This window comes from Cryptomeria japonica, chromosome 9, assembly GCF_030272615.1.
Source record: "Cryptomeria japonica chromosome 9, Sugi_1.0, whole genome shotgun sequence".
Taxonomy (NCBI): domain Eukaryota; kingdom Viridiplantae; phylum Streptophyta; class Pinopsida; order Cupressales; family Cupressaceae; genus Cryptomeria; species Cryptomeria japonica.
In genome coordinates this window covers 617,873,513-617,895,101 of record NC_081413.1, presented here as the reverse complement: position 1 = coordinate 617,895,101, position 21,589 = coordinate 617,873,513, and the positions used below count along the sequence as shown (strand labels likewise).

The 21,589-nt window shown below is 36.2% G+C and overlaps 1 protein-coding gene across 2 annotated transcripts in view; it reads right to left on the bottom strand.

Moving 5' to 3' along the window:
• Positions 1-20,632: 20,632 nt before the first annotated feature.
• LOC131063685 (uncharacterized) overlaps positions 20,633-21,589 on the bottom strand; it is a 29,066-nt gene continuing 28,109 nt past the window's right edge. For both annotated transcript variants that reach the window (XM_057997576.2, XM_057997575.2), the window contains exon 6: positions 20,633-21,083. In XM_057997576.2, the coding sequence (XP_057853559.2) occupies positions 21,027-21,083 (57 nt within the window). In that variant the 3' untranslated portion in view covers positions 20,633-21,026. The remainder of the gene's footprint in view (positions 21,084-21,589) is intronic.

Below are 21,589 nucleotides of genomic sequence, written 5' to 3'. Positions count from 1 at the left end.
AGCTTGAAAGAGAGTGAGAAGAGATTGAGGAAGTAGAAGATGTGGGATAGGGCCTTTGTAGGTGTAGTTAGTGCCTTTGGAGTTTTGGGAACTCTTTGGGACCCTCTCAGATTCAAAGGTGATTTGCTAGAGATAAATTAGAATTGGCAGCTTCTCAAAATGATTTATTTGCCAAAGAATATGACTTTATTCATCTTCAATGTTTATGGACCCATATTAACAGCTAACAAAAGGGAGATTCGGTGACATCTTCCCGACAAACTACAAACCCTAGCGAGAATGAGAGTGGTGATCTCTAGCGACTTTAATGTCACTTTGACCATTATAGAGAAGTGGGGTGGAATAATACATGTCAATCAGGTGCAATTAGAGTTTAAACAGTTTGTGGAGTAGAATCAATTAAGGGATGTTCAATCTAAGATTGCAAATTCACTTAGACCAACAGGAGGAAGGGTTTTACCCTATTATTGAGAGGTTGGACAAATTTTTCATCTCAGGGGATTGGGAAGAACTAAAAATGATCCAAGAGGCTTTCATCCTTCCTTTGATAGGTTTATACCATTTTTCCTATTCAACTCCATCTCTTCCCAGGCATTGCCCCTGTCAAGTGTCCCTTCAAATTTGGGAATATGTGGCTAAGAGATACAAGTTTAAAGGATCGCATCACAATCTAGTGGAATGAGGTCAGGTTTGGTAACAATTACAAACTCGATATTTTGTCGAAGAAATTAGACCATATCAAGAATAAGGTGGAGGAATGGAATAAGGAGCACTTAAAGGACATCTTCCCTAAGAAGAACATAATTGAAAACAAATTGAAGGGATCGAACAAAAAAATGATCAAAGTTGTTATGACTGTGGATGACTTTTGTCAGGAGAAAGAACTGAAACGAGAATTGTTGGAAGTATTAGTCAGAGGAGATATTATGACGACAAAAGTCTAGGGAACTCTAGTTGCAAGAAGCAGATAATAATACTAAGTTCTTCCATAAATCAACCATTGCCAAGAAAAGTAAAAATAGAATATTTGAGAACTAAAGGAGGATTGTGGGGTGGCCCTCACCACGAAAGATATCAACAAGGAAGTTGGTTTTTTTTTGTAATGCTCTTGAACAAGGGAGAAGACATCAATAAAGCACAGAAGGAGAAGATACTAAGCAACATTTCCAAAATCATTAGTCTTGATCAAAACATAGTATTGTTCAAAGTAGTCATAGAGGAGGTGAGGAAGGCTACCTTCAAACTAAATCCAAATGAAGCTTTTGGACTTGATGGCTTCCCAACTAGCTTTTTCCAGAAGTTTTGTGATATTGTGGGGCAAGATGTGGTTGAAGTTGTGGAAGAATCTAGAAGGAAAATAACAATGTTGGGAGCTCTAAATCAAACCTTTCTGGCATTAATACCAAAGAAGAAGGAGGCCAAGATTATGACAAGTTTCAGACCTATTTCTCTATGCAACACAGTATATAAAATAATCACCAAATTGATGGCGAACATGTTAAAGAAAGTATTGCATGACATCATCTCTCCCAAGCAAAGTGATTTCTCACCTAGGAGATCCATAGTAGAAGGTATCATCACTACCCCTGAGGCTATCCATAATGCTTGAAAGACCAAAACTATGAGTATGATAGTTAAACTAGATATCCTAAAGGCATGTGACATGGTAGATAGACAATTTTTATTAGAGGTGTTGAGAAGATTGGTTTTGATGAAAATTGGGTCCAATGAGTTCATAGTTGTATAAGAACCCCAAAATTCTTAGCGATTGTGAATGGATCCCCGCATGGTTACCTCACCTCTAAAAGGGGCTTGAGACAAGGGGACCCTCTATCCCCTTTCCTCTTCATAGTAATGGTTGAGGCCCTTGGAAGAAATATAAAAAAACTTAGAGTTGATGAAAAATGGAGTGGCATAGAGGTGGCGTCTAGGATCCCTGCAGTCACGCAACAACAATTTTCAGATGACACCTATTAGAATATTAAAATATTGTTAATTTTAGTATTAATGCTCAATAGTGTATATTCTTTTTTAGTAAGATCTTCTACGATCTTATCAGCAGTTTCTTATTAGAAACTTGCTATTCTTGTAAATACTCCTATACTATTTATGAGCATCTTGCTCATTCTGTTAATCAATCAATTCTTTGAAATCCATATGCTTCTGCATTTGTTTTATGGTATCAGAGCTTCAGGGTTTTGGCGTTCGGCAGGATTTGTCTTCGTGGGTCTGTTTTGAACTTTTTTTTTCCTCTACCTACGGTTGTTTGGTAGTTCAGAAAAAAAAAAAAAAAAAAAAAAAAAACATCGAATTTTCGCGTCTGTTCTTCGGCTTGTATTTGCATCGCGCGACTTCATCCTTGCAAGTTCGCGTGTTGTCTGTGTGTGTCACGCGAGTTTCTGCGCCTGTCTTTTGTTCGGCGGCGATCGTGGCTCTATGCGTGACCTGCAAGACTAGTCACGCCACCTGCGTGACCTACAAACTCGGCGCAACGCGACCTGCAACCGCGACGCAACCTGCACACTCACCGTGACACGCCTGCATCCTTGGCGACGCGACCTGCACCCTCGGCTACGCGACGCGACCAGCAACCGCGACGCAACCTGCAACCTCGTCGCGATCTGCAGCCTTTTTTCTGCGCGTCAAATTTTCTAGGCATCTCATGGCTTCCACAACCCTCTGATTTTTTTCGATTAAGGTGTTTACCTTCAAGTTTTCATCGAAAATAATTTTTTCTTGCAGATTCTTGGTGGGTTTTTCGAAACCTAATCTGGGTAGTTGCCTGATTTTTCTGGGTGCATCGTTTTCTGTGCCTTGATTTTCGAGCCAACGGATTTGAATTTGGTTTACAAATTCCTTCTGGGTTTTCTCTCATCTTTCAGTACATTGGGAAACATGCAAATGGATTCTCTCACCAATCTGATGTTAGAAGGCAGTTAACGCTTTAATGGCCACAATTACAACATCTGGAAACAGCGTATGTTGACCATTTTTGAATATAGGCGTCTTGACCAGCTTGTTTTGGGAAAAGAGCTCAGTCCTGGTACACCTGGTGCAGATCAAGATAAGGTTGATGAACGCAATCGGGAGGCAGTTATGCTTCTCAAACTCTCAGTGACTGATGATCAGTTACCGCAGATTCCTTCCGGCAAGACAGCTTCCGACATCTGGAATCATCTGAAGGAATTGCATGAGACATCCGACAAGAGCCGAGCATTCTTTCTAAAGAATCAGCTATTCTCCATTATGATGGATGAACGTATGTCCTTATAGGAACACCTCACGAGGATTAAGGACATTCGAGATCAGCTCGAAGCTATTGGTCGGACTATGGAGGAAGAAGACATGGTAGTAATCACTCTGAAAAGTCTTCCGAAATCGTATGAACATTTCATTGAGACCCTCAATATTACTTCCACTAATGTTGATCTGAAGTTTTCAGAATTGTGCACCAAACTTCTACAGCAGGATCGCTGAAAACAACAGTTTGGTAGTGGTACTACGTCAGCCTCCTTGGAAAATGCCTTCACAGCCCAATCCTTTCACAAGGATAAGGGCAAATTTCAGTCCTCTCAGTCTTCTAAGCAGAAAGGCTCTTCTCAGACACAGGATGGTGCTAAGAAGAAGAATGTGCAGTGCAATTACTGTCACAAGTACGGCCATATGAAGAAAGATTATCGTCAAAGGCTCGCTTCTGAACAAAAGAAGCAGGGAGGGTCACATCAGAAGGCGCATGTTGCTGAACATTCCGAGCAAAAGGAGTCTGCCTTTTATGCCTTTATGGCTAAGAGGTCTTCAGATCATGCCAGGTCTTCTGCTTGGTACATCGACTCTGGTGCATCACGTCACTTTTCTCATCGGCGTGACTGGTTTACAGACTTCTCATCTTTCAGTGATTCCGTTGTATTTGGCGGAGGTGAGGAGTATATAGTTGTTGGCAGAGGCACTGTTCAGATACAGTCTGGTGGCAGGACTCTCATTTTCCTGAATGTGTACTATGTTCCTGGTATGGAACTTAATCTGCTCTCTGTCAGTCAGATTATGAGGAATTCTCCTCAGCTAGATGTGGTGTTCAGTGCTCACAAGTGTTCCATCATTGATCGGGAGACTCGTCTTACTGTTGCTGTTGGTCTAGAGGATCATGGCCTATATAGGCTTCTTGACACTGGTGATTATCCTGAAGTGGCTCTGGCAGCTCGTGTTTCTCCTCTCAACACTTTGTGGCATCAGAGATATGGACATCTCAACATTCAGTATCTCTCTCAGCTATCTCGGGAGGGACTTGTTTCAGGGTTACCTGATATTCAGACTCAACATCTTGGAGTATGTGGTGCCTGTCAAGCTGGCAAACAACATTGGACTTCATTCACACATGGAAAGTCTTGGCACGCATCTAAGGTACTTCAATTACTTCATGCTGATATTTGTGGTCCTATGAATACATCTTCTGTTACTGGTTGCAAATACTTTTTGCTTATTGTAGATGATTTTAGTAGAAAGATGTGGGTGTACTTTCTTAAACACAAATCAGATGTATTTAGTATCTTTCAGAAGTTTAAGTCCTTTGTTGAAAAAGAGTCTGGATATAGCATCATTACTCTTAGGACAGATAACGGGGGGGAATTTTGTTCTTCTGCATTCTCCAACTTCTGTGATACCCATGGCATCAAACGCCAATTGACTACACCCTACACTCCTCAACAAAACAGTGTTGTCGAGCGTTGCAATCGTACGGTTGTTGAGATGGCTCGCTCTATGTTACAACACAGGAGTGTTCCAAATAAGTATTGGGCTGAAGCAGTGTTTACTGTTGTCTACCTCCTTAACTGTTCCCCTACTCAGGCTGTTAAGGGGAAGACTCCAGAAGAGGTTTGGTCTGGTCGGAAGCCTAAGATCAGCCACCTGAAGGTTTTTGGCTCTGTTGCCTATGTTTGGATTCCAGATGCTAAGCACTCCAAGTTGGATTCCAAAAGTCAGAAATTCATGATGACAGGATACAATGATCACCATAAGGCCTACAGACTGATCGACATAGATACTGAATGTCTTATCTTCAGTCGTGATGTTGTATTGATGAAGACAGAGGATTCTTTCAGTCCCCTTCTTCTGAGCCGTGTTTTGAGGATCAGCCTCACAGTGTTCTTATTCCATTAGGTTCGCCTGATGGGACGGATGATGCAGAATCTATTTTCGATGATGCACTACCTGAGTTCCCTCCGGAGAATAATCCTCCTCCTGCTGCTCCTGTTCCTGATCCTAAGCCTCTTCCAGCTCCTCCAGATGTTAGCACTTCTACTCTCCGGCCTAAATGGTGGGCCAAGACCATTGGTGATCTCAGGGATACTAAGCTCATTGAGGGTAGAACCTCCCGTAATAAGAGCAAACTGCAGCATACAGTCAATTTTGCTCTCGTGGCTAACATCCACAGTGTTTTTGAGCCTCAGACATATTCAGAGGCTAAAGGTATACCTGAGTGGGAACAGGCTATGGAAGCTGAGTTCCAGAGTCTTCAGAAAAATCACACTTGGGCCCTTTCTGATCTTCCTTCAGGGAAGAAGCCCATTAGCTGCAAATGGGTGTACAAAGTAAAATACAAAGCTGATGGAACCCTAGACAAGTATACGGCTCGTCTTGTTGCTCGTGGGTTCTCACAGAAAGAAGGCATTGATTATGAGGAGACTTTTGCTCCTACAGCCAAAATGAGTACCATACGGCTCGTTCTTGCCTTGGCAGCCCAATTCAGTTGGAAAGTCCATCAAATGGACGTCAAGAGTGCTTTTTTGAATGGTGACTTACAGGAAGAAGTCTACATGACGCAACCCCCAGGATTCAAGGTTGTTGGTCAAGAACAGAAGGTCTGTAGACTAGTCAAAGCACTCTATGGTCTAAAACAAGCTCCTCGGGCTTGGTACATGAAAATTGATAAGTACCTGACAGATCATGGTTTTCAGCAGAGTCCATCTGATGCAAACCTGTATATCAAGCATACTAGTAATGATGTTCTGTTTGTGGTTGTCTATGTGGATGACTTAATCATTACTGGTAGTTCAGCACATTTGATCACTGGGATCAAACAGGATTTGTGCCGCACCTTTGATATGACAGATTTGGGACTTCTACATTACTGCTTAGGAGTTGAAGTTTGGCAGACTGAGAACAATATCTTTCTCTCTCAGTCCAAGTATGTCAGAAGTCTTGTGGACAGGTTCAGAATGCAGGATTGCAAACCTGCCTCTACTCCTATGGAACCCGGGCTCAAACTTTTAGCTCAGTCATCTTCACCAGTTGTGGATGAATCTTTGTTCAGGCAACTAGTGGGCAGTCTCATCTATCTTACTGCCACTAGACCTGACATCAGTTTTGCAGTAAGCTACATTTCACGCTTCATGACATCTCCCAAGGCTAATCATTGGATAGCAACGAAGCGTGTGCTGCGTTATGTGAGTGGCACTCGTGATTATGGACTTCTGTACACTCAGAGTTCTGATCCTATACTCAGTGGCTACACAGATTCTGACTGGGCATATGCTATTCAGGTATGCTAGTAGGAGGGAAGCGAGAATGTTGAGATTTCTTCTGAATTCATATTATGTAGCCTTGAATAGAGGATCAATTGGAAAAACTAAAAAGTCTTATTTCTCAACACCTAACCAAGTTTGCAGAGAGACATCACTAGAATTTTGGAACTCAAAGAATCAAATTTTCTTGGGAGATTTTTAGGTATGCCACTGTTCGGTGGGGTGAACAAGAAAAGCTACTGTGAATTTTTTATAAATAGTTGCAAGTCAAGGTTAGAATCTTGGAAGGGTAAATAGTTCACTTTGGCTGGGAGATTAATGATGTTAAAATCTTTATTATCAATCATTCCCATCTATTCCATGCCATGTATGAGCATTCCAAAAGTGGTTGACGAACTGCTGACACAAATTATGAGGAGATTCTTTTGGAGTGTGACAAGAGATCAAAATAAATTTCCTTTAATTTCTTAGGCCAAAGTTTGTTCATCCAAAGAAGCTGGGGGAGTTGGGGTTAGGAAGATGAAAATCATGAACTTTGCAGAGGGTGCTAAATTAGTCTAGGCCATGCTCACAAAATAAATCTAGAACTGGATTTTGATACTTAGGCAAAATTATCTAGACTATAATGAACCATCCAAAATAGTTATAGTCAAAGATCCCCAAAGGGGTTTAGCAGTATGGAACTTTATTTTCGAATGCAAAGACATCATTTTGAAGCATGTAACGTGGGATGTTAGAAATGGTGGAATGGCATCCTTTTGGATAGACTCGTAGAATGGCTACCCCTCTCTTGATAGAAATCAATAATTGATAGAAATTAGAAAGGCAACCTATAGAGCTTGGAGGCATAAGGTAAGGGACTATGTTGTCTCCGATGAGGGCGGTCGAGTGTGGAGATGGTATTGAAGATCATATAATATATTAACTGCCCAAAAGATTGAATTGAGAAGAATACTAGGACAACTCGAGATTATGAGATTAGATGGGTTGAAATGTTGGAGCTATAAGGTCAAATTAGGATATAGAATAAAAGAGGATATGGTGAACATGCGGAATTGGTTCTTGCACCTCTTCTGGAACAAGAAAATCCTTCCTAAAGTGGGTGTTTTCTCTTGGATGGCCTTTCAAAGAAAATTTTAACGGAAGATAGACTCAAAAATCTCGGTATCATAGGGTCAGGCAGATGTGTCATGTGTAAAGAAGCTAAGGAAACAACCAACCATTTGCTTCTCACTTGCCCCTATGCAAAATACTATTGGAAATTATTCATGAATAAACTTAGTTGGGCTTGTTCATTAGCACAAGATATCAAGGATTGGTGTCAAATGTGGCCAAGTTTAAGGAGGAAGGCTCTATTTAGTTGCATCTAGAATGTCATTTTGTCATGCATTATTTGTGAAATCTAAAAGGAACGCAACAAGAGATTATTTCAAGACAACAAATTGAGTAAGGAGTCCCTAGTTGCAAAAGTAGAGTTAATGGTAGTAGAATTGAACAATGTGGTGGTGATCGATGTGAATATTCGCAAAAACTCATTCACGAATTGGGATGATGGATTACTAAAGATCTTCAAAGGATTCAAAGTTGCCTAATTAATGGGGTCATGAAGGTTGATCTTCTTTGCAACCCTTACGAGGGGGTCATGTGAGCTACTCCTTCCCTGGGTTGGGTTGAAATAAATTTTGATTGTGCCTCAAGGGGCAACCCTAGTGTGAGTGGTGTTGGATGTATTGTTAGAGATTACGTGGGAAGGATCGTGGCAAAGAAGTTAGTTAATTAGGGAATTTCTATGAACAATGAGGTAGAATTCAAGGCCGCTTTGATCGATTTGGAGAGTGGTCATGACCTTAATGCCTCAAATGTGCACTTGGAGGGCAATTATTTGATTGTAATCAACACAATTAGGCAGAAACATAGCCCATATTTTTTACAACAAAAATGGATACGCTTGATATGGGATGTGGAGGGGAGATTTGAAATTTCCAAAATATCACATGTATGTGGGGATGGTAATATGGAGGCAGATGAGTTGTCCAATCTGGTCGTGGTCACTCCCTAAGATTTTGTTGACATGGCGAATAGTGGCAGGCGTTTGATGACATCGGATTGAGATATGTTTAGATGGGACAAGCTCATTTGGCCATGATGCAAACATTTAGTGGCTCCAAGGATGGATGATACCTCACCGGATTCGAGATCTCCACTTTTGGAGGTAATAGTGGACACATGGCAGCTTCACGGGATCAATGATGTAACTAATGCACATTTAATATATGTACTTTTGTATTTGACCTGGGTGATGGCAGTGCAATTTGGGAAATGGTACTGAAAGGACAATGATATTTATTATTTGGGAGTTCGGGGAATGATATACTTGCATGGTTACCTTCTGGGATTAAATTGCCATCATTTCGTAGGACAACAAGAAATCAATACAATTTTTGTTTTAGCCTTTAAATGGGAATTAAAGCTTACCATTGCCAACATTTTAAATTTTGCTCTGCTCAATAATGGTGGTGCTAGGTGGGGGCGAGCTATGGATACCCATGTTGGATTGGTATGCAAAAGAGACAAATGGCCTTTCTCAATGAGAATTTTGAGAAGAGGTTTAAAGGTATGATCATGTCGAACCACGACTTGGTTGTCCATGTAGTCAAAATGGTGTTGGGGGATGAATTTCTCAAGGCTAACCATTGCTATTGAGTTGACACAGATATTTTTTCATCCATGTTCGTGGCCTCCTTGCTCAATGTGGGTGAGTCCAAGGAGATGACCAACTCAATTTGCCAGGGTTTATAAGGAAGCAATTTTGGGGCAAAATTGGAGATGCCATGGAAAATGTGGTAGTTAGGAAAGGAATTCCACTTCCTAGGGATTTATATGTGGTGCAACGATAGGGCTGTGAGGTTGAGAAATTTCATTTCATTACCTTTGTGAATCTTGCCTCACTCTCTCACAAGAGGCTTGCAGTGGAAAGAAGCATTCTATTTCTAAAGCAATTGATGGACCTAGTCTCAGAGGAGGGTGATGGGTGGTTTCATAAATACTTGATGGATGAAGTGTTGATCGAGTGTGGTGTGAACAAAAATGCCAACGAGGAGGTGAATCCTAAGCCTGTGAATGTGGGCACCTCAAAAGACTTGGACGAGCTAGAGATGCACGCAAATTGCAAACCCTCATTCCAAAGTGAGCAAAGTTTGTGATCAAATCTAAGATGTGAATAGGGTAGTCAATCATTGCACATTTCTATCATTTTAATAGTATAGTTATGTTATTAGGCTTGGTTATTAGCATGGGTATATGTTGGGTATCAGATGTTTGTATATGTACGAACTGTAGATAATTACATGTCTCCAACGGAATTATGAGACATTTTGGTAGTGTAGGTTTAGGGATGTTTATGTCAATAGGATTCTAGAAGTCAAGCAAGACTGGTAAAACATCATACATGTAAAGATTTTTAATATTTTAATATAAATAGGTGCAGTCCCTAAGCTGTTTTATTGATTTAAAAAAACATTGAATTTTTAAATTTCTTCTTATAATTTTAATGAATCAACACTTCTAATTTAATCCTAATTTTTTTAAAAAGAATAAAACTATAATTTTAAATTTATAGACCAGCACTTGCACTGAATGAGGTGCAATGGTTACACCAATAGTAAAATATATGTTACATAAATATATTGGAGGGTACAAATCTTAAAGGAAATGTTTATGTATTGAATTATTCAAAAATTAACATCCTTAAGAGACTACTATGTTTATAATAGATGTGAATACCATATTTAATAATATTTAATCAATTCATCTATTTATCATTAATATTCATATAGACAACTATGTTTATAAATAAACATGAATACCACATTTAATGTTGTTTAATCATTACATTTATCTATCCAATAATCCAAATTATTATTAAAAAAAACAACATATATAGATTTTATAGTATTACCATTATGATATTATTATATTATAACATTGAAATCTTGGAAGATTGCCCACCTGTGCCTAATTCCTTTTGTAACCGGTTGCAATAGAGTACAAGATTTGGAAAAACTAATGAGAAAATGAATCAAAATATAAAAGTATAGGTTTTATATGCAGTAAAAGGTAATTGTGTGAATCATTACCCTAGTAATTAATTTGGCCATCAAATCCTCTTGAAGCATTGTTGTTGAACAAACCAATTATTAGCATTGACTATATTTACAAAAATTCTCTCTAAAATATTGCACAGAACACAAATCTACTTACGAACCTTTGTCGATGCATGAAGTTAACAATAACAGCTAATGGTACACTTCCCCTACCTCGTCATCAAATATGTGTAGAGTTCATTGTAGATGACTACCAAAAGTACAATTGAAGAAAAATAGTATGATGGTAAAGGGATGAAACATTGCACCACTTATATGGTTGACTGTTGAGTTCAGTGGTGTCATAGAGTGCAAGCGAGAAGGAGAGCATATTTTCCCCCAAATTGTAAAGGATTCAGTAGTTTTGTTGGTACACATTCCAAAGATGGAGACCCCATCATCTAAGGGCATCGTTGTAAGACTTAACAATTTATCACTTGAATCAACAAAAATCATGTAATTCTCTAAAGGCTAAACATAATCAGTCCCTTTGAAATGGAAACTCACTTTGGGAAATTTGGTGAGAAGGCTTAGCCAAATGAATTTTATAGCAAGGATCGAGCCCAAATTGTGTGTCATTGGCGATAGCGATCTTAATATGCTCAATCCTATACACATATAATAGTACTTTCTATATTTCAAAATGTTAAAAATTAAAATCAACCAACTCGTCCAAAATATGACACCGCCTAGAACCATCATAAGACGTTGATAGAGAATTCTTAATAGTTGAAGGGTACTCTTGCATCTATGGAGACGGAAGGGACAAGAACAAATAGAGATTCCCATGCATATGAGTGAAGAAACGAACCCAGAGCTTGCAATTTCAGTTCAGATGGCTTAAATCACACGCATTAAGCTTTGATTTTTTGGCTTAAAAGTGTTAAATACTCATAGTTGACTAACATTCTCTAGGCTTAATATATTGCTTAGTGTGTCACATTTAAGGTTGGTCCAGTCCTGCCATCTTTACATGTGTGTCTTTTGTAGCCAGCAGGGTGAAGCCAACATTCAAATGCAACAATTTATTTTCCTCATCTTAACTGCTTGACAAATTCCTGAAAAAATTTAAGCTCAAGCATGAGACTTGTGAATCTATGGGGAATCCTCACCATATATAGCCCATGGGCTAATTAATTATTCTAACTTTGCATTTCTATTTACTAACTTTTAAAAATAAAAAATCATATATTTTTAATTATATAAACAATAGGACCAAGCTCTATTTTTTAAAAAATATTTAAAGAAAATTATTTGCCCTAACAATGGGCGACCCTAATTTCTTTTTGTTGTTTAACCCTTTTATTCTTAATTAATTTCCTTTCTATTTTTTGGTTTTAGCAAGGTTAGACCATGGAAAGTTTTGGGCAGCGACCAAAGGGTGGTTCACTTGTTCTTTTGGATACGGAATGAATTGCTACCATTATTCATTGATTTCTATAGATATTAGGGTGCAAGGGGTCACTGTTGGAGACTTGTTGAGAGAATGTTGGCAATGTATGTTGTCATTGATGTCAACACTGATGTTTGACCATATGTGTTGTCACTTAGTTTGGACATATGGAGAATGTGCTATGGATATTAGTATATCAAATTGTAGTATGTTGGAGATGTTTTGATATTGGAGATGCTTTGACAAGTTGGTCATTGATGCAAAAGTCAGCCTGAAGTTCACGGTATGTATGGATCTCATGGTATAACTTATGTTCATGTTGGAGACACTTTGGTTGAAGGTTGCATGCTTAGAGATGTCTTGATTTTGTCATGGTTCAATTTCATGACTAAGAGTTTCAAGAAAATGACTAAGTGTTGAGATAGTGAGTTTCTTTTTGTTTGTGGGCTATATTAGAATATTTAATGTTGGAGACACTGTGGTTGAAGGTTGCATGCTTAGAGATGTCTTGATTTTGTCATGGTTCAGTTTCATGACTAAGAGTTTCAAGAAAATGACTAAGTGTTGAAACAGTGAGTTTCTTTATGTTTGTGGGTTATATTAGAATATTTATTTATATTTTAGTCACCTATATTTAGTTCCTTGTTTAATGGTCATTTAGCTTTTAGTTAATTAGCTTTTAAGCTTTAATTAAGATTAGCTTTTAAGCTTTATTTAGCATTTAGTTTTTTCTTTTTAGTTAATTAGCTTTTAAACTTTATTTAGCATTTAACTTTTTAGTAGTTCACTTTAAACGACTTGTTCTTAATCTAGAATGTCGTTCTTGTAATATCTTTATATACGTTTGTATATTGTTGAATAGATTATCCTATTATTGAATCATTCATTCAAATTATTTTTCATGGTATCAGAGCATGGAAATTAAAAATTTTGAAAGTTTTTGTTATTAAAAATTTTTGAGGTTTTTATTGAAGAGATTTTTTAAAACTTTAAAAAAAAAAAAAAAAAGAGCAGGTTCTTTTTCTCTTCCTGAGTGGATTTTTTTTTTTTGTAGATTGAAATTTTTCCTAAGGTTTCTACAATTTTTTACTAGGGTTTTGACCCTTCGGTTCAAGTCAAAATTTTATTCTAGTTGTAGATTCTTGGTGGGTTTTTCAAGACCTCAACTGGGTCATCGTGGTATTTTTCTGGGTGCATCGTTTTCCATGTCTCAATTTTTGAGCTATCGAATTTGCATTCTGATTTTAGATTCTTTGTGGGTTTTTCGAGAGCTTTTTTGGGTTGGTCTCAGATTTTTTTGGGTGCCTTATTTTCCATGCCTCGAATTTTGTGCCAGCGAATTTACCTTGGAATTTAAAAACAGTCAGCAATTTCTGCTAATTCTGTGTACGTCGAGAATATTGGTGTCTTTTGGGCACCATTTATGTTGTACATTCGACCTAGGGTTTCTGCCACTATTTTTTTTGCGTTTCAATATTTTTTTATTTTTTTTAAATCAAAGGTTTTTGTTTTTTTTCTGCAATTTTTTTTTTTCTAATTATTTTCAAGAAAAATTTCAGGTTTTAAGTTTGCAGAAAATTTTAATTTCTGGGTTTCTTCCAAACCTCGAAATTTGCACCTTAGAATTCGTGCCGGAATTCTCCTCCAAAGGTTTCAGTTTTTTCAGCAACGGCTTCTATTATGTTTCTGTGATGGCATCTTTGACCAGCATCATGTTGGAACACAAACAGAAGTTCAACAACCGCCACAACACCTGGAAATAGTGCATATTCACGATATTTGAATATCTTTGCCTTGATCAAATTGATTTCGGCCAGACCTCGTCCTACAAGTCCCAAGGTTTTCACATTTTTTTTCCTCAAAAATTGTTGGCAGGGTTTAGAATTTTTTCCAGAAAAACTATTATCTGTCATCTACAAAGCTTGCGTGGGTTTTCTGATTTTTCGCCATAAAAAATCATGCGAGGGTTTTGCTTGATTTTTTTTCTCAAAAATCAGGGTTTTGCCACATGATGTCTGGTATTTACCACGTGATGTTGTATGGTGTTTTCTTGCATGATGTCTGATGTTTTACCACATGATGTTTGGTGTCTTACCAAGTGGTGTTTTGGGTCTTGCCATGCAAAGTTTCATGGCTTTGTTCGATTTTTTCCACAAAAATTGTTTCAAGGGTTTTTACCATTTTTTTCACAAAAATGATGTTTTGTATCTTCAGTTTTGGAGGGTTTGCCGATTTTTCCTCAAAATCATGGTTTTAGGTTTCAGTTTGGTTACCCAACGTCAGGTTGGATGGATTTTGGTATTTTTGGTCATTAACACTTTTCAGATCCAAGGAGGGTCTCCACTGCAGTAGAGTGTTCTTTTCATTTGTGATCAAAAGACCTACAGTGTCTTATGTAGGGTAGTTAGTAGATAGAATGACCATTAAGGGAGAGTATTAAAATATTTAATTATATTTTAGTCACCTATATTTAGTTCCTTGTTTAATGGTCATTTAGCTTTTTGGTTAATTAGCTTTTAAGCTTTATTTAGCATTTAACTTTTTCTTTTTAGTTAATAGCTTTTAAGCTTTATTTAGTGTTTTGCTTTTTAGTAGTTCACTTTAAACGACTTGTTCTTAATTTAGAACATCGTCCTTGTAATCTCTTTATATATGTTTGTATATTGTTGAATAGATTATCCGATTATTGAATCATTCATTCAATTTATTTTTCAAGTTAGCGTGTTGCTTTGCATTCTGTCGCATTGCATTCTTTGGTTGTGTGAATGCGGAGTTAGGTTTGGTGATGGCTTATGAGTATACAATTGATTTTTTAGTTGATTTATTGCCTATAAAATAAGTTATCAAAGTTTGATCTTTGGTCCCAATTTGATAGAGGAACAATTTCAATTCAATTAGAAGAATGCTTTACATTCTCTCGCATTGATAGATATGATCGTGTGGATTTGGGGACATGGTTATGGATAGTGAATTTGACCTATTGCAATAATTTTAGGTCAGTTAGTGAATTGGTGAATGATTTCTTGCATTTTGTCGTTCAAGTTTACATAGTGTCTAACAAATCAATGATTCACTTCTTGGGCATTATCTTCAAGTGATATGTTACTTTAGGAGATGAATGGAGAATGGTTGTCTATGGGTCACACATCTTCCTTGGTGATATGCATAATGTTTTGGATGTTAGTTTGTGTTGGGATCAATTTTTTAGTTTCAATATTTAAAGTTGACCTAGTATGTTTCGTTGGTTGCAGTTGATCCTGACGTATTCTTTTTGGGTTGATGGATGTCTCAGAGGCATGTTATCATCTTATTGAGGTCGACTGTGGTTTGGTTGATCCGCAACCTATATTGTCAATGATGCATTATGTTTAGAACCAACCTATGCCATGTCACCTGTTTCTCTTATCAGTTCCTATTATGCTAACCTAATAGATGCTTTTTTAGATGTTGCAAAGGATATATGTAAGGATCAAATCATTTGTCAATTGTGTGGTTGTTGTGATAGTTGTTGATCAATGTAATGTGCGAGTATTTTCCTTTGGAGATGTGAGAGTTGATGTGAAGTTTATGAAGTGTGTGGAGTCAATGTGACAAATTCAAATTTGAGCTTCAAAGAGGATTGCACTATCTACATTTGAGATGCTCATTCTACTGTAGTTCACCTTGTGCAATTCATTGGAATGTTAAGTTGTGATATTGTATCTTGCCTTGAAAAAGTGATCTTTATTTTGCAAGTCATTGAATCTTGCCTTAGCATAGTGCGCCTTAGCTTGCAAGTCCAAGTATCAATGAGCTTCCTTGGCAGTGTGCCTAAAACAATCATTTTAACACTCATTTCATATATTGTGAGTTCATTCTCACCATGTTATTTTCCTTATTGGGTTTTTCATGTAAAAATCTTGGTGTCCATGTGTGGTGAATGTTCTTTTCTATTCTTCATTCCTACATATCTGAATTTAATGTATTAAGTGTTAATCGATGAATGAATTTTAGTTTATGTTAATTCAACCCCATCCCTCTCAGCATCCAATGTGTGTTCAATAGTCACGACCAAAGCTAGTGAGTGATTAACCCACCCCTAGTGGACAAACCACCTATGGGGTGGAGCCCCCATGCTTCACATGCCACAATTAGGGCTTCAACATTCAGCATGCATTTGCAAAGCTTCTTCTTTTTTGTTACTTTTAAAATTGCTAAAACACTAAGCATGTCTTGGAAACATGTTATGGAAAAACACTATTTCTTAAATCAAAATAGTGTGATGGAATCTACATTTTTTTTTTTTAAGAAAAAGGACGTGTAACTTTTACTTAAAGGAACATTATTTTTCTTTTGTAAATGAAATAGAAATGAAGAGTGTAAACTATAAGCATATTTTTAATTTATCATGATACAACATCAATAAATAATAATAATAATAATTTTCTTGAACAATAATAAAATTTAATACAAATATTTTCAAAAAGAGATTTTACAACATGGATAAGCTTTAACAGTGATCCCTTCAAGGCTGGTAACAATAAAAAAATTCTTCAAAGCATTATCATAAGAGTAAATGCAATCTCTCCAAAGTTGCAAGGCTTGCACAAATCCTACAAACCTAAACAAGGAAACATTTTTTTTTTCCAATGACTATAGGGACCTCAACTTTCAACCATTGGCTTGCTCACAAGCCACCCTCAACCTAGGAGGCCTTTAAAGAAATTGAGTTACAAGCAACCATGTAACATAGAAAACTTTTTACTCACACACATACACATAATACAATAACTCCTATAACACCCAAGGATGAACACACAAATCTTCTCTAAAACTCTCAAAAGAGAGAGATGAGGTGACATCTCACACAATGGGGAAAACAAATACATAAAATCACAAACTCGAGCACCACATAATACCACTCCATTCCTCCTATCCAACCACACCAAAAGATAAATAAAGGTACAAAGAAGAAGCATTTTCCATTTGAGGGTTCTACCCCACACTTGGGATGCTCTCATCAAGTGGGAGAATTAATCCCATACAGCCCTACGCAACACAACACAAAGAAAAAGAAACAACACAAAAATGACAATACAAACACCTACACATGCATAATAAGCTTAACAAAAAAAAATTAAAAATTAAAAAATCTTGGGAGCCTACCTCACTAAGCTTTCCAAGGGATGAAAACAATTGATGAAAAGCTCCAAGCTTCCTCCAAAAAAAAATTCTCAACTCTAAGTTCTTCACAAATCCTCTCTTTCTCAAAATACTCCAAACCAAAGAATGAAAAACGAACAAAAAGCTTTGTTTTCTGACAAAAATGATGCTAAATGAAAATCCCAATTTTGAAATTTGGGGAGATAACACTTGTCACCTACTTATAAGTGTCACCTTCCCATTTAACCTCAGAACACATATCCCCACAATATTGCTTGCATATATAAGACATTAAAAAGGGGAGACCTATTTAGACACTCAACCCAACAAAAGTGTTACAAGATGTACTCACACGTGAGACCTTGTGGACTTCCCAAGCTCATAACTGAGCTTTGGAGGATGAAAATGGGATGGTAAGACAACTATCTCACATCCCTAAACTCTAAATCCATCACTTTCCTTAAATGACATTGTAAAAGAGGTTAAATCTTGGCCATAGTCCAAGATGAAGGCCAAATAAGCACCTCATCCATAGGTACCCACTATGAGGCCTTGAAAAATACAAAAAAAATGTTAGAAAAATATATTTTAAATCTTTTTAAAAAATTAATAAATATCAAATCCGAAAAATGGCCAATTAAGATGCCAACGCAACTCTTATCTTAAAATGATTAATCTTAGGACACATCAAACATCACAATTTGTCATGCACATTTCACATAACAACAAATACATCACATAGGCTCTAGTCCCTCCAAATAGACTATAGTCTAGCATCAAAGGTTTATCGAGAACTCAATGAAATATTAAATATTATGATAACATTCAATTATTCTTTTCAATTTCAAATAACATAATTATCATGAATCTCAAGGATAGTAATTGTATAGAGTCATTCCATAAATCTACACTAGATAAATAACACATAGCATAATCCTAATTCATCCTAGAAATTAAGATGAATTAGAAGTGGTAATGTTAGTTACATGTATTTCATAATTCAGTGAATTATCTAGGAAAAAGGTATGCCAGGCCATAGGTATTTTATCTTAGACAATCATGACCTACACATGCAACTTGTTATGCAATAATGTCTTCATTAGATCAAATATACAATAGATTAGCCTCTTGTCTAGTGACAACTTTTAGGTATTTTATCTTAGACAATCATGACCTACACATGCAACTTGTTATGCAATAATGTCTTCATTAGATCAAATATACAATAGATTAGCCTCTTGTCTAGTGACAACTTTTAGGGGATGTAAAACACATAGCATAATCCTAATTCATCCTAGAAATTAAGATGAATTAGAAGTAGTAATGTTAGTTACATGTATTTCATAATTCAATGAATTATCCAAGGAAAAAGGTATGCCAAGCCATAGGTATTTTATCTTAGATTATCTTTGACAATCATGACCTACACATGCAACTTGTTATGCAATAATGTCTTCATTAGATCAAATATACGATATTAGTTATATGTATTTCATAATTCAGTGAATTATCCAAGGAAAAAGGTATGCCAAGCCATAGGTATTTTATCTTAGATTATCTTTGACAATCATGACCTACACATGCAACTTGTTATGCAATAATGTCTTCATTAGATCAAATATACAATAGATTAGTCTCTTGTCTAGTGACAACTTTTAGGAGACGTAAATTTTTTCACTCTTTATTTATAATTGTTCACTCTTTATTTATAATTGATCATGTTAAGGATACCTCTAGGAACACCTTTTTTTCACTCTTTATTTATAATTGATCATGTTAAGGATACCTCTAGGAACACCACCTTGAGTTTAGCTAATCCCAAAGTGAAAGAAAGAATATCCACATATTGATATTTAATCACTCACATTTTGTTAATGAGATAATCAATCCCTCTTTCAAACAAATTTTCTTTAGATTCATGTGTACTAATTCCTTTAGGAGTGCGCAACAATTTTTGGACCCAGCATGATTGTTGATGGTCGCATTCAAATTTTCTTCTATTTTCTTCTAATCATCCCAGTACTGCTTGGTTCGACCATTGCTAGTAATCTTCAATTAAGTTAATGAAATAAGTTATCCTGGGGATCTTCTAGAGTCCACTTTTTTTCTTTTATTTTTGGTAGTATATTTTCTATATGGAAAGGTTGCTTGATACAAGGATCTTTTCTTTTCCTCCATTTGTGGGAGGCATTTCATTTTATGTATGCATACCTTACCAAGCCTTTTGAAGACCCATCCTTATTTACATAAAGGGGGGTTTTGTGTGAACAGACAAGGTTATTCCCTCATTGGTTTCCTTCTTAGATCCTATTGACATCTAGGTAGTTGAAATTATGTAGTTGAATTTAGGGCACAGTTAATGTAGTTATTTTTTCCTTTCATGTCATGATTATAACACAATTATTTTTTTCAATTGAAAAACCTAAGTCAATTTTTTGTCCATTTTTTCACTGACCTTCTAAAAAAAACCCTTAAGAGAGCTGTCTTAATGATTCAATTCTTTTTCATTCCCCGGTTGATTGTCCTTTCTGAAAGATCCACAACTTTCTACATCGTTAGCTTTTTTTTTTCATCTTAGAGAATGCCAGAATATTAAAGGTGGTGAATTGCAGACTAAGACAAGCTCAGCTCAAGGCAGCATATGAAAAACCCAAGCTCGCAGAACAAGGAGTGGAAAAAGATAAAAATAAAAATAATAAGAATAATAAATAATAAGAGTTATTAATTATCATGACGCCATGTAGCGAGTTATTTAAGGTTTACACTCTTCTTGGAGGGAAGCTCCATACTGTAAAGACCAATTTTGTTTAATGAAAAGCTGCTTTATGATTTATTTTTTATTAATTCTTGCCACGTATCGTTTTATAAAACTCTTCAACATCTTGTTCTTGGTTATGTCGTAATTTATGTTAGATTTGGAATAAATGACTGCAAGATTATTTCTACACAACTCTTTTCTTAAGGAGACATTTTTTCTCAAGAAAATCAGTTTCCCACGGTTATTGAACTATATCACCTGTGGATTTCAACATTTTATCAGATGACTTTATACTCATAATAACCTCGTATTTTTTAGCAATTTCTTTTATTTATTTCAATTTTTGTACATTTTAGTGTGCAATCTCACGTTATTTACCTCCATATTTACATGTCAATGTCAGCCATACGAACATTCTTTTTCCTCATTATCTTCAGTCATAAATATATTAGCCAAATTACTAATCAAATTTATCTTTATGTATTTTTGTATTATATTGTTAGTCTAATTACTACAAACAAGAAAGGTTTCTTTGATAATTGAAATATTGGAAGAAATCAAGATTCACATAACAGAAATTGCTTTGCATAGGTCTGTTTTAAGTCTACTTGATTTCATTCCTCCAGATAGTATTCCAGCTAACTACCATGTGCACTCAACTCAACTCATTGCACGTTGCTCCTCTTAACTTTGGATCTCAATTGCATTGATATTATTTTTAGTGATGTGTATGACGAATTTACATGATTTTTGACAGGAGATTTAGCTAACAGCATGTTGCTGTTGTAAAGTTCCATGAATTTACATCAACAATCAAAAGCCCAAATGCCAAACATATTATGCCAATGGGCCAAAAATGTGCATCAAATAAATGAATTAGAAAGTCAATTTTACAACCTAAATTCTGTTGACATCTCAAATTGATAATTACATTATTGTTGAGAAGCCAAATTTCACATAACAGCAATTGCTTGAATCAAATTCTTTACAAGGTATGTCAATAAATAGACTACCATGGGGTATTACCGTATTTACAGTTAGCTTGGCACCCCCAATATTGAACAAGGAATTCTTCAGTTACTGTAATCAAAGTACTTCGGATTTGCTGGAAAGTGACACTCCACTTGCAACTGCCACAGATCAACAACAATTGCAATATGCATTGCATCAGGATAACAAACCATGTAGCCGTGGCTTAAACCAAATTACGACAATAAACAACATCATATCTACTAGTCAATATTGTCCATCGTACAATCAGTAATTTGCATCCACAATTCCAATTCTCCTACGAATTAATGCATTAGGAAGAACAATTTAACTGTCGCCTAAACCAAACTAAGATCCTATCATCCTCATTTAAAAGTCAATCTTATTCATCATGTTAATTTCTCCACAATTCAACCTTGGCATTACAATTTACCAACTGGAAAGCTTATACATTTCCTTTAGCCTGTTTTATAAACTATCAATATACTTCTTACAAATGAGCTTCTGGTAAAACATAAAATTATTTAGAGAGCATAGACACCCGAATGTATAACAATGGCGAAAAGGCCACTGCTAAGATTTTGAATTGTTCTTGGCTATTTGCTGATGATAATTAGACAATTTATTTATTTTAGTGTCAATTTAA